General features: G+C 29.2%; 1 protein-coding gene across 1 annotated transcript; it reads left to right on the top strand.

Annotated features, from left to right (window-relative positions):
• Positions 1-1,930: 1,930 nt before the first annotated feature.
• On the top strand, positions 1,931-2,488 carry LOC128959267 (ATP-binding cassette sub-family C member 2-like). The gene has a single exon (XM_054305206.1). The coding sequence runs from the start codon at positions 1,931-1,933 to the stop codon at positions 2,486-2,488; it is 558 nt and encodes a 185-aa protein (XP_054161181.1).
• Positions 2,489-13,225: the final 10,737 nt, after the last annotated feature.

Raw genomic sequence — 13,225 nt, 5'->3', positions numbered from 1 at the left:
TGTCTGTCTGTCTGTCTGTCTGTCTGTCTGTCTGTCTGTCTGTCTGTCTGTCTGTCTGTCTGTCTGTCTGTCTGTCTGTCTGTCTGTCTGTCTGTCTGTCTGTCTGTCTGTCTGTCTGTCTGTCTGTCTGTCTGTCTGTCTGTCTGTCTGTCTGTCTGTCTGTCTGTCTGTCTGTCTGTCTGTCTGTCTGTCTGTCTGTCTGTCTGTCTGTCTGTCTGTCTGTCTGTCTGTCTGTCTGTCTGTCTGTCTGTCTGTCTGTCTGTCTGTCTGTCTGTCTGTCTGTCTGTCTGTCTGTCTGTCTGTCTGTCTGTCTGTCTGTCTGTCTGTCTGTCTGTCTGTCTGTCTGTCTGTCTGTCTGTCTGTCTGTCTGTCTGTCTGTCTGTCTGTCTGTCTGTCTGTCTGTCTGTCTGTCTGTCTGTCTGTCTGTCTGTCTGTCTGTCTGTCTGTCTGTCTGTCTGTCTGTCTGTCTGTCTGTCTGTCTGTCTGTCTGTCTGTCTGTCTGTCTGTCTGTCTGTCTGTCTGTCTGTCTGTCTGTCTGTCTGTCTGTCTGTCTGTCTGTCTGTCTGTCTGTCTGTCTGTCTGTCTGTCTGTCTGTCTGTCTGTCTGTCTGTCTGTCTGTCTGTCTGTCTGTCTGTGGCCCCACTTGTGGTTATTGTTAGTTTATTTGTATTATTTCAGATAATGTTTTCAATTAAAAACAATATACAAACAAACTGAAAAAAATTAAGAATTTTTAAATTTAAAATAGGAATTTTACAAAAAACATCCCGTCAATTAAAAAGGTAAAAAAATAAATAACTAATACAATATTTTTTTGGTTATGTCTACTAATAATTATAATTATATATATATATATATTTATTTATAGATTAGAGTCAATCACTCGATCGCAAATCATATCGCACTTTGAAGAGTCGGTCAACGGTCTGTCCAGTGTTCGGGCCTATCGTTGTTCAGATAGGTTTGTACGGGAAATAGAGTCCCGACTTGATGTGTCTGTATCCAAATGTTTTGGCCATCAGTTGGCTAGAGATACGTTTGGCTGTGCTGAGCAATCTATTGATATTTTTTGCCGCACTATTTGCCGTACTGTCCAAAGATCGACTGACTGGCGGTTCAATAGGTGTTACCCTGTCGTTGGCCATCGGACTGATGCCGACGTTTGAGTATCTGATAAAAGTGTTTATTCTCATTGAAAACAGTATCGTTTCAGTGGAACGGGTAGATGAATATATTCAACTAGAATCTGAGACCGACTGACACTCGACCGCTATTGACCTGCCGGCCAATTGGCCGTCAAACGGTTCGTAAAATTTGAAGGCTATGGTACCCGATATCGTCCCGGATTAGATCTGGTGCTACGCGGTATTGATGTATGCATTAAACCCCAGGAAAAGGTATATCTTAACTAAAAAAAACTAAACTAAAAACTAAAAACTAAAAACTAAAAAATAAAAACTAAAAACTAAAAAAAAAACTAAAAACTAAAAACTAAAAACTAAAAACTAAAAACTAAAAACTAAAAACTAAAAACTAAAAACTAAAAACTAAAAACTAAAAACTAAAAACTAAAAACTAAAAACTAAAAACTAAAAACTAAAAACTAAAAACTAAAAACTAAAAACTAAAAACTAAAAACTAAAAACTAAAAACTAAAAACTAAAAACTAAAAACTAAAAACTAAAAACTAAAAACTAAAAACTAAAAACTAAAAACTAAAAACTAAAAACTAAAAACTAAAAACTAAAAACTAAAAACTAAAAACTAAAAACTAAAAACTAAACTAAAAAAAAACTAAAAAAAAAACTAAACTAAAAAAACTAAACTAAAAAAACTAAACTAAAAAACTAAACTAAAAAAACTAAACTAAAAAAACTAAACTAAAAAAACTAAACTAAAAAAACTAAACTTTCGGATCATTGAGCCGGCAATGGGCAACATTATCATCGACGACATCGACATCAGCCGATTGGGTCTCCAAGAGTTACGGTCGCGGTTGACAATCATACCACAGGAACCGGTACTCTATTCGGGTACTATTCGATCAAATTTGGATCCCTTTGGCAATCATACCGATTCGGATTTGTGGTCAGTATTAGAACAGTCACATCTCAAACAGTTTGTCCAGTCGTTGGACAATCAATTGGATTCACCGGTTGCCGAATCGGGCGATAATCTAAGTGTCGGTCAGCGACAACTTGTTTGTCTGGCCCGAGCACTGCTTCGTCATACATCTGTACTGATCCTCGACGAGGCCACGGCTGCCATCGATATCGAAACCGATGCACTTATTCAGCAAACTATTCGCCAGGAGTTCAGTTCGTGTACTGTACTGACAATTGCCCACCGAATCAATACGATTATGGATTCGGATCGGGTAATAGTGTTCAACAATGGACGGGTAGCCGAGTTTGACGAACCCGATATTTTACTGACAAACAAGTCTAGTATTTTCTATACACTGGCCAGAGATGCCGGAATTATTTGATATTTTTATTATTAATTAATATGTTATAAAATTGATGAAAATTAATTGTTATTATGATAACTTAAAAAACAAATATAACATAATTAATTTAACACAGATTTATTAATAATTTTGAATATTTTTATTCAACAATGAATATAATAAAATCATATTTGATCATTTAATATGTACTAGTTTATTTTTTGTGCAATTGTAGATTATTAAATAAAATAATTGCATTAAAAATTAAATCAATAAAATTATTAAATAACTTTCTATTAAAAAATTATTTATAGTTGTGAAATACTATGAAAATAAGTTAAAATAATTGATTATGTGATCTACATGACAGTCACCAGATGCCGATGCTGTTGTCGCCTACCCGACCCGATCCAACGAGATCTACTACGAACTGACAACCCCGAACTGTCCCAGAAAGCCCGACTCCAGGCTCACGCCGATTTTGGTGAACAATGTCACTGTAAAGGAGCCGTCATTGTTACCGGTGTTTTCGAATCGACCGAAGACCGGGTCATCACTGCCCAAGATCTGGCCGTTCAGGACGGATCGTCGGCTGCCAATGTCCAGAACTGGTACTACAGGCAGTGCCCTATAGATCGTGCCTCAGGTCAACCTCAATCATACGCTTGCAAACGATCTCTGATAGAAGATTCGTATTTCAATCAAATGATTGACGATATTAAGTACAAAAATGTCGGAAAACAGTTTAAAAAAACCGCGACATCGAAAGCAGCGATGGCTTTGAAAGTCGCTCTGTATGAACACCTGGACATCGATTCCACGGCTGATAACCAAAACCAAAATCAGATCCGTCTGGCCGCTCAGTACTCGTCCCGCATACCCGACATTCAGTTGGCCATCCAGTTGAGATCTAATCACCGGAAGGAACCGTTCGATTTGAACAACATTTCAACATCATATGTCCGATCGATTAATTCATTGTTGTCAAGGTTTGGAAGTTTTCGGTAATTTTTATTACCTGTTACGATGCCTGAGACAAATGTCAATTGATGGAAGATTATGTCCGAGCCATCGACAACATGACCCTATAGATGTCCGAAAGTCCGTCAGTACTTGTTAGCCGAGTGATTGTCCTTCGAAATATTATCTGCCCAATCATATAATTAATTAAAAAAAATGACCAATTACAATATTATCCAGTTTAAAATTATCTACAACATTGCCCTTGGTCACTTTTAAGTCTAACGTATTGTTGACCAGATAATTGAAATTAAAAGCACCTTTGTTTAAGATTCTCACGCAAAATTTTAATGTCGACTAGTTTTTGAAATATTTGAATTTCAATATAAATTATAATATCAAATTACAATAGTATTATTTATATTGTAATTTGATTATTTCGAAAACTATTCGACATACTAAATTTTGTTTTTAAAATTAGTAATATAGTTTAAAAGTTCATCTAATAAATATATACAAGTCATAAATAACGTCAATATAATAATATAAATAATTTTTAGCTTTTAAATTTATAATCAAAATCTATTTATTAAATTGTACTTTAAAAAACAATAATAATATGAGAAAGTTTAACACATTTTTGTATAAATAGTATAAAACTCAGATCACAAATCAATTGTTGGAAAAAACAAAATTAATAATCTAAGAATTCATTAACTGATCAACAAATTAAACTAAATTAAAATTATTTATTTTTTTGCGTAATAACAAAAGATTAATCAATTGCTTCAAAAAATAATAGTTATATTTATCATTTTATTTGTTTTAATTTTTTATAATTAAAAAATTTATTTTGATAAGATTTGTTCAATTTTACTAACAGGAGCTTCAAACATAACATACGCCAAATAACTGACCAAAGTTCCCAATGTTAACCATTGAAAAAATAACAAAAACTTGAATTAAAAAATAATAATTATTATACAAACTGTAATATTAATTTTTTTTTATTTACAAACCACTTCCGTTATATTATAATAAATTGGTTGTTCAGATGAATACATGAAAATCTTGATAATCACAAAATGATAGAGATATATCTGATAGGATAGTCTACTTAACGGTACAAATCCTGGCCACGATAGCAACCGATTAATCAGACCTCCCTGGCCAATGGCACAGCTATACAGAATATAGCCCCAGCCTAGACCAAGTAGTGTGTGATGTAGTGTAGCATATATAACACTGCCAACATTGGCATAACTGTAGCCAATTGTCCAAACATATGGTACCAAATATATGGCCAATATGTTACAAATACATAGCAACCATAGAATTTTATTTATTAACTTTTTTTGCATGTTTAGAAAGTTTTGTTGTTTTTAATTATTATTATTTTTTAAAATTATTTTCAGACAAAAAAAATAATTTAATAAAAAAAATGTTAGTTAATTGATATATAGTTTTTATATACACAAATTTACACAAAAAACACTAGTATTACAGGTTAAAATTTTTATAATTTTGTCTAAATAAATATTGTTAGAATAATTATAAAGTTATAATAAAAGTTTCAAAATAATTTTGTCTAATCATTATAACGAAAAATACGCTATCACTAAAAGTGTATAAGGGTTGCTAACCATTTATGATTTCAGGGGGGGGTATAGGGTGAGATAAGTGTAAAAAAATCCCACTAAACTCCTATTAAATTAGTGTAAATAATCTTAAATAGATTTAGTTAAATATTTTTTCTATTTCCTATACATAAACTATTAATTTGAATTAAACTTAAAATTTTTAGCATATGGTCAAATGACCAAAAATTATAATCTTAGGTGAAATAGAAGGTTTTAACCCAACCCTCCTTTAGAAAATCTGGTTCATATATTTATTGTTTAATAGTTTAAAATTTTATATAATTAGGTATATAATACAACTAACCGGTTTAAATATAAATTTATGTTTAATATATACGTATGCCATTAGTATACCCATATTATATGCACCAAATCGACAGTATGATGTCGAATAAATTTTTACTGTATATATAAATTCTCTAAAAATTATAATAATAATAATAATAAATTAATTAATAATTAAGTATTTTTTTAAATATTTAATTACTTGTGTCTATAGATAAAAACTGGTGGATCGTGATATATGCCTAAATAATATGCGATAACAATCCAACTTATAATTATTGCCAACAAATTTATACCAATACCTAAATATTGTTTTCTATAAATTAATAGATAATTTTTATATCTTAATACAATTCAATAATTATATCATCTAACAGACAGTATTATTTTAACATCTAAAATAAGATATAGGAGACCTGCAATAAATTTTTTTGTAAGTTTTCTTGAACATAGATAAAATGGCGGCCAAAGTTACCAAAATTAGGTAAAATTTGTTTGTTATATATTTAAATAAAGCAACAAAATCAGATATAAGAAATCAGCATTAAAATTTTGATATCTTTTCAGGAACATAGATAAAATAGCGGCGAAAGTAAAAAAAATTAAGTAAAAATTTTACATTTAAAAATTACATTTCTAAAAATAAGATATAATAGTGCATTTTTAATTTTTTTAAAATAAAGGCCAAAATATAAAAAAAATATTTAAGTAAACGTTTAGAATTGTATAAAGCATTAAAAATAATATATAATAGAATTTCAAAAAATGGCGGCAAAATATAAATAATTAAATGTATGGTAATGTATGGTATAATATGGTAATGTATGGTATAATATGGTAATGTATGGTAATGTAAGGTAATGTATGGTTATGTATGGTAATGTATGGTAATGTATGGTAATGTATGGTAATGTATGGTAATGTATGGTAATGTATGGTAATGTATGGTAATGTATGGTAATGTATGGTAATGTATGGTAATGTATGGTAATGTATGGTAATATATGGTAATGTATGGTAATGTATAGTAATGTATATTAATGTCAGGGTTAAGCAAGGTTTTGGATTTTAGGGGGGGTAGACCGGGGTAAAATTTACTAAATTCTCGAAAAATCTTGCGGGGTATTGGGTGGGGTAAGATTTTTATTGCATTTTTAAACGGCATTTTTTCAAAAATCCAAAATCAAGGGAGGTAATTTTCCCTAACTCCTTACAAATAGGTAATTTTTAATTTTTTAGTTTAATCTTTTAATTAAAATTATGTTATTTTTAGATGAGTTTTAACGTTATTTTAACTTTTTTACTTATTTTTAATCAATAATTAGATTTATATAACTTTTAAAAACGTAAAAACACATACTAAAATAGTTTTAATCTGCGTCTTCGGCGTSKAWTTTTTTTTTTGGGGGGGGGGGTCATTTCTCCTCTTTTTTAAGCGACAATTTTTCCAATTTGGTAAAAAAGTCTGGGGGGTAAAATCCCAAATTCTCTATCTTAAGGGGGTATTTTGGCTCTACCCCTTACTTAACCCTGGTTAATGTATTTTAATGTATGTTAATGTATTCTAATGTATGCTAATGTATGCTAATGTATGCTAATGTTTGTAATTCTGAATCATTTAATATCCAAAATGATTATAGTGTTCTTATTGTGTTATGCTAAATCATTTGATACCTCATATGACTATAGTTGAGTTTATTTTGTTACACTGAATCATGTGATATCCCTATTGACTATAATTGTTTATTTTGTCATGCTATATGATACTCCACATGACTATAGTTGTGTTTATTTTATCACACTAAATCATTTGATACCCTACATGACTATAGTTGCGTTTATTTTGTTCCATCAACGTTTGTTTCTGGCAATGCTCATTACATTTTATCTGGTTTATTTTAAAAATATGGTTTTTTCATTAATTATTTGTAGTTAATTATTCTCTCTGATTCAATTTGAATCAATTATGATTGCAATAAATGACTTTATTAATGTATAATTGTTACTGTATTTTTGTATCTTAACATTAGATGTATGTATGTTTTTGGTTAAATATGCAATTATACTACAAATTTTAGTTGAATACTTTACTTAATTTGTTTGCATCCTAATAATATGGTAAATATTGGTGACACTAAAAATAGTTGCATATCAGCTGATAGATACCATGTATGTTCCAAACACTAATTTTAATTTTAGAATTGATTTTATTATTATTTTTTACAAATATATATATATATATACATTATAAAACTAAACAAAAACTACATAAATAAATTTTCAAGCTTATAACTAGAACAACTAACTGTTTTATTTTTAAATTATATGAAAATCACACATTATTTTTACTATTGATAACTTGTTTGTCCATTTTATAGACGCTCAACTTGATTTTATTGGTTTATTAATTAATTGAATTTAAATCTTATTTTAATTAATTAAAATCATTTAAGAGACAGATTTAGTCCATATTTGTGTCAATTTGTTGGACAAACAAAAGTTATTAAAGATAAAACTAATTTAATAAATCTTATTTAATTTAATATTTAATTATAAAACTATTGATAATTAAATTAATTAATTTGAATGAATTTTTGTTTAAAAAAATTATAAATAAATCTATCAATAAATTAAATATTATTATTACATACCGGTGTATATATAAAATTATTAATATACAATAGTTGTGTCCAGAAATTTTGATGACATGTTAGCACTGATTCTTCTACATACCGGTGCCAAATGGGACCACTAGTTAGCGGTTCGACAACAATTGAAAAACCAATCACTGCCAACACCGATGGCGTTAATCTCAAGTATCGATGAAATATTTTTTAAAAAATATTATATTTTCTAATCGACTCTAATTTATTGACTTCTCTGATAGTATTATAAGCGCACAAAAATCCGGACATAACTAGAAACTCGTCGACACTATTGCTTGAATTAATTATTAGTTGCATCAAAATATTTTCATTTAATAGATTGATATTTAGAAAATTTACTATATTTAAGAAAAAAAACAAAATAATTTTATTTAAAAAAAAACAAAATAATTATATTTAAAAAAAACAAAATAATTATATTTAAAAAAAACAAAATAATTATATTTAAAAAAAACAAAATAATTATTATTTTACAATTAATTTTTTATTTATTATTACCAATTGGTTGAATAGTAGTAAGCAGTAAATTACTATGAAACAATATAATTGTACAGGTTGATAAAAATCGAAAACCATGAAAACAATTAATACTGTTTTGTTGTTGTTGTTGTTGTTGTTGTTGTTGTTGTTGTTGTTGTTTTTGGCTACCAGTGCTCAACAATTGACGGCTATTTGTAGAAATTGAAAAAGCCAACAAACATCGAAACCATTTTGATTTGACTGATATTAGATAATAATAATTGTTAGTTTTATTTTATTTTATTTTTTTAAATCAATATATTATTTAATATATATACATATTAATACTACTATATCCTGTTTATATTACCTAATTTATTGAATTTAAAAAAAATAAAATAAATTAAACTAACAGTTATTTTTATCTAAGACCAGTAATTATAATTAATAAATAAACTCTGAAAAAATACATTAAAATTATTTTTGTTTATAATTAATATATTCTATTATATTATTTAAAAAAATTATAAATGTATATAATATAGTATTATTAATATAAATCACAAATATATAAAATCATTATATATTCATCTATTAAAAATTTTATTCTAGATTATTATTATTTTATTAATATTATAAAATTAAATTCAAAATACCACTTACTTTCTTGTTTATTGTAAACGTCAATAATAGTTGATATTATTGTTAATAAAGCAATTACAGAAAAGACACATCTTTAATAAATAAATAAATAAAATAAAATAAAATTATATTTTTAATAAATTAATTTAACCCAACATCAAAAAATTAATGCTAACATAATAAATATGTGAAACCATTGAAACGGATAATATTTATTTTCACCACAATTTTCAATAGATAAGTCAATACCAGTTGTTTTTAAAACTATTTTTAACAATAAAATTATAATATAATTATTAAAGTAGAAAATTAAATAAATTTAGAATAAATAATAAAAAAAAATTAAAAATAATTACATGATTTTAATATGTTATCTAAATCTTGTTTATTGCAAACATTAGGTATACAAATACCAAGTGATGGTGACATCAGCACATCCATTGACTTTTTAAAATAATTATAACCAATAATAATAATAAATTCATAACTCGTTTTTCAATCAATTTAATAATAATTAATAATTTATTGTTCTTTATTATAAATAATCTTATTATTATTTGTTTAAAACTAAATTTATAATTATAGCTATTTGTAAAAAATAATTTACCTTAATATCTTGTGGTTTCAAAAAATAGTTTATCGGCATATTTAGTGTACAATATTGACCATTAAATTTTGATAATTGATTATCTAATAAAATCTCGGCCTTTAAATCCAAACATTCACTGTATTGACCCATAAATTGATAGTTTCCACTCATAATACCGGTGCCGATGACTGCACTCGAATCGATCACTAGTTTTTATTAAAAAATAAATAAATAAATTTTTATTAGTGATTTAATAACATTTTTTAAACATACATTTAATTAGTTCAGTAGAGTTGCTATTTTTAACCAAATAGTTGAGTACTTGTTTGCATTTTTGACTTAAACTACTATCAGTTTTATTGGATTGAAAATATAATTGTTGTATAAAATCGTGATTTTTTAAAATCAATAAATCAATATTGATGTTACATTGAATCAATTGATTATTATATAAAATTAATAATAGTAATAATACTAATTTTATAAAATTAATAATTTTAACAATCATTTTATAAAAATAATATATTTCTTAAATTTTAAAGCAAATATTAAATAAAATCTATTTAATATTAATATAAAAAGTTAATATTTTTTTAAATTTATATTTACTAATATATTAATATTATAAATACTCTGTTTGCATCCTTATAAGTAAAAAAAGTTAATAAAATTGTTACTGAAATTAACACTAAATTTCTTATAACGCTGACGCTAAATGATATGTGTTTTATTAGTATATACTGTTATAAACTGGTGGAGGTGCCTATCGTTCCCAACGATTCGGATTTCACTAAAAACAAAAGTCATTGTAATTGTAATCAATAAATAAAGACAACAAAAGAGTAAAATCAGTATTAACTTAGAGATTGAATTGATACACATCTATCGTAAAAAGAGATCAATTAACGTTTAATAATGTCAACCAAATTTAATAACAGCTGACAGACTAAATGGATAAAAAACTTTTAAAAACAGGACTTTAAAAATTGAAAGATAAATTTGACAAGCAAGAGTAGGCAAGTATTGCGTTTGGTGATTTTAGAACTTGAACTTTGGATTTCAAACAGCCGACCGCAACGGTCCAGACAATTGAAACAACAGACAAAGTTCAAAAAGGACCGCCATAATTGGACAAAAAGTCTCGCTTTAACAAAACCAAAGCACATTCTTCTCAGTGTCCGGTATGCAAACTTTTTGGCAGAAAAGAGATGCACTGGAAGCAAGACTGTCCCGACTGGGCTATCGTCTCAAATCTCAAGACCACCCAAGCATCGACTTCAAGCTCTTCCCGTTCCGGCTAAAGAGAGTGCTTTGAAGTGGTTAAGGCCATCGAGCACTTTCATGTATACCTCGACGGCACCAAATTTCAAGTGATCACACACTGTTCCTGTCTGAAATGGTTGTTCACACTCGACTGTTCCGATGGTCGATCCGGTTGAGCACTTTTGATTTCACAGTCAAACCTAGACCGGGATCAACGAATCACGTCGCAGATGTACTCAGTCGCAGCCCAATGAGTTTCTGAACAAACGGTGTGTGCGAATGCGTGAACGGATCCATTGTCACTGCACTCCGCACTAAATTGATCAACAGTCCGAAAACCAGATGGTCATCGCTGTTGATAAACGTTGTCCAAAACTTTAACGACACCATCAGTGACAGCACCGGATTCCTTCCAAGATTGTTTCAGTTCGGCCACTATACAATGATTCAATTTAATATAATTTTTTTAAATCTATAATTTAATGAATACCTTAAGTTTATTAGGTGACAGTTGTGCTTGAACAGAAACTTTGTGTAAAGCATATATGGATCAACTGGTGATCACAACATTAGCTCTCAGTGCTGAATATAACTTGACTATTAAAGCACCGATACCAGCACACGATCCCGTAACCAATACTACTTTTCCGGTAAAATTTCGTGAGTTTCGCACTTCATCGTATAAAATCATTTAATGACATTTTTTTATTTATTAGTGTTTTAAAAATTGATATCACTAGTTGTTAAGGGCAATTTTTTAATAAAATAAAGTTGTAATTGTGACCGTGGATGAGATAATGAATGAGTGGACACAACCAATGATGAGTAACAAAAAATTTATTGTTTATAAAATTATAAAATTAAAATAATTGATTAAATGATTAAAATTGATTGTCGTTTTTGTGTTGAGTTTTGATGGCAGATATCAATCAATAGATTGATTTAATGATTGAAAAGAAGGGAAGTGATTGAAGAAAGTCTAGTCCGGAGACTGAATGTGAGAGCGATGTGGAAGAGAAAGAAAACATGGCTGACCTCCACTTAAATTGTGGAGGACCTAAAGAGTCAGCCAATGAGAGTGACTGAGAGATAGTGTTTCCTTGTGCTGTCAAAGGTGACCATCTCGTGGTTACATAATTATAAATTTTATGAATATATATATATATATATGTATATTAGTAATTATTATTATGCGTTTTCTAACAAGTATGTTTATGAGTATTTATAAGTCACCATGATTATTAAATTAAATTAATTTATTTATGTCATTAGTTTTTTTTATTCTGGAAATATTTCAAACATTTTCAACTGGTTTAAACCAGTATTTTAAAACATATATTCAATAAATAATTTACACTTGTTTATTTAACTACAATATTGAATATGTGTAAATAATAATTTGCAATACAATGAATTGCATTTATATTAACATTAAATTTTTTATTTAACCATATTATATATATAATGTAGGGGAAGTGGGTATATTACGGGTATCTAATCTTGTCTAACCTTACTTATGTAAACCAAACACTCGGCAATACACCACTTACCTTACGGTTTTGACTCTTTTAGTGATAATTTAAGTCACCTAAGGGTCCCAGACCCGTCAAGGGTCACAGACCCGTCAAGGGTCACAGACCCGTCAAGGGTCACAGACCCGTCAAGGGTCACAGACCCGTCAAGGGTCACAGACCCGTCAAGGGTCACAGACCCGTCAAGGGTCACAGTCACCCGTCAAGGGTCACAGACCCGTCAAGGGTCACAGACCCGTCAAGGGTCACAGACCCGTCAAGGGTCACAGACCCGTCAAGGGTCACAGACCCGTCAAGGGTCACAGACCCGTCAAGGGTCACAGACCCGTCAAGGGTCATAGATCCGTCAAGGGTCACAMACCCGTCAAGGGTCACAGACCCGTCAAGGGTCACAGACCCGTCAAGGGTCACAGACCCGTCAAGGGTCACAGACCCGTCAAGGGTCACAGACCCGGAGTTCTCATAATAAAAATATTTACTTACGTAATAGTTGTTTAACGTCCGCGTGGTTATGGATGTATTCTTAAGGCGTCCCTTTAGATGTCCAACGATTGGTCCGCGTAGATAGAATAAACACACAAAGTAATATGCAAATACTTTTATTAATTTACTTTAAAAGTAATACACGAGGTATGACTCCAAAGAGAGAACTGATTTTGGTGTTTGAGAGACACCTCTATTTATACTAAAGTGTACGTGAGGAGAAAGTGTGTCACATTGAGTCAGGATTTAATCACTAT

This window comes from Oppia nitens, unplaced genomic scaffold (assembly GCF_028296485.1).
Source record: "Oppia nitens isolate AA-2021 unplaced genomic scaffold, nextdenovo-longstitch-racon4-pilon3 scaffold43_pilon_pilon_pilon, whole genome shotgun sequence".
Classification (NCBI taxonomy): Eukaryota; Metazoa; Arthropoda; class Arachnida; order Sarcoptiformes; family Oppiidae; genus Oppia; species Oppia nitens.
Note: the sequence above shows the minus strand (reverse complement) of the source record. Positions and strands in the feature narration are given on the sequence as shown.

Coding starts and splice junctions, on each gene's coding strand:
- LOC128959267 (XM_054305206.1), top strand. CDS start 1,931: ATGGGCAACATTATCATCGACGACATCGACATCAGCCGATTGGGTCTC.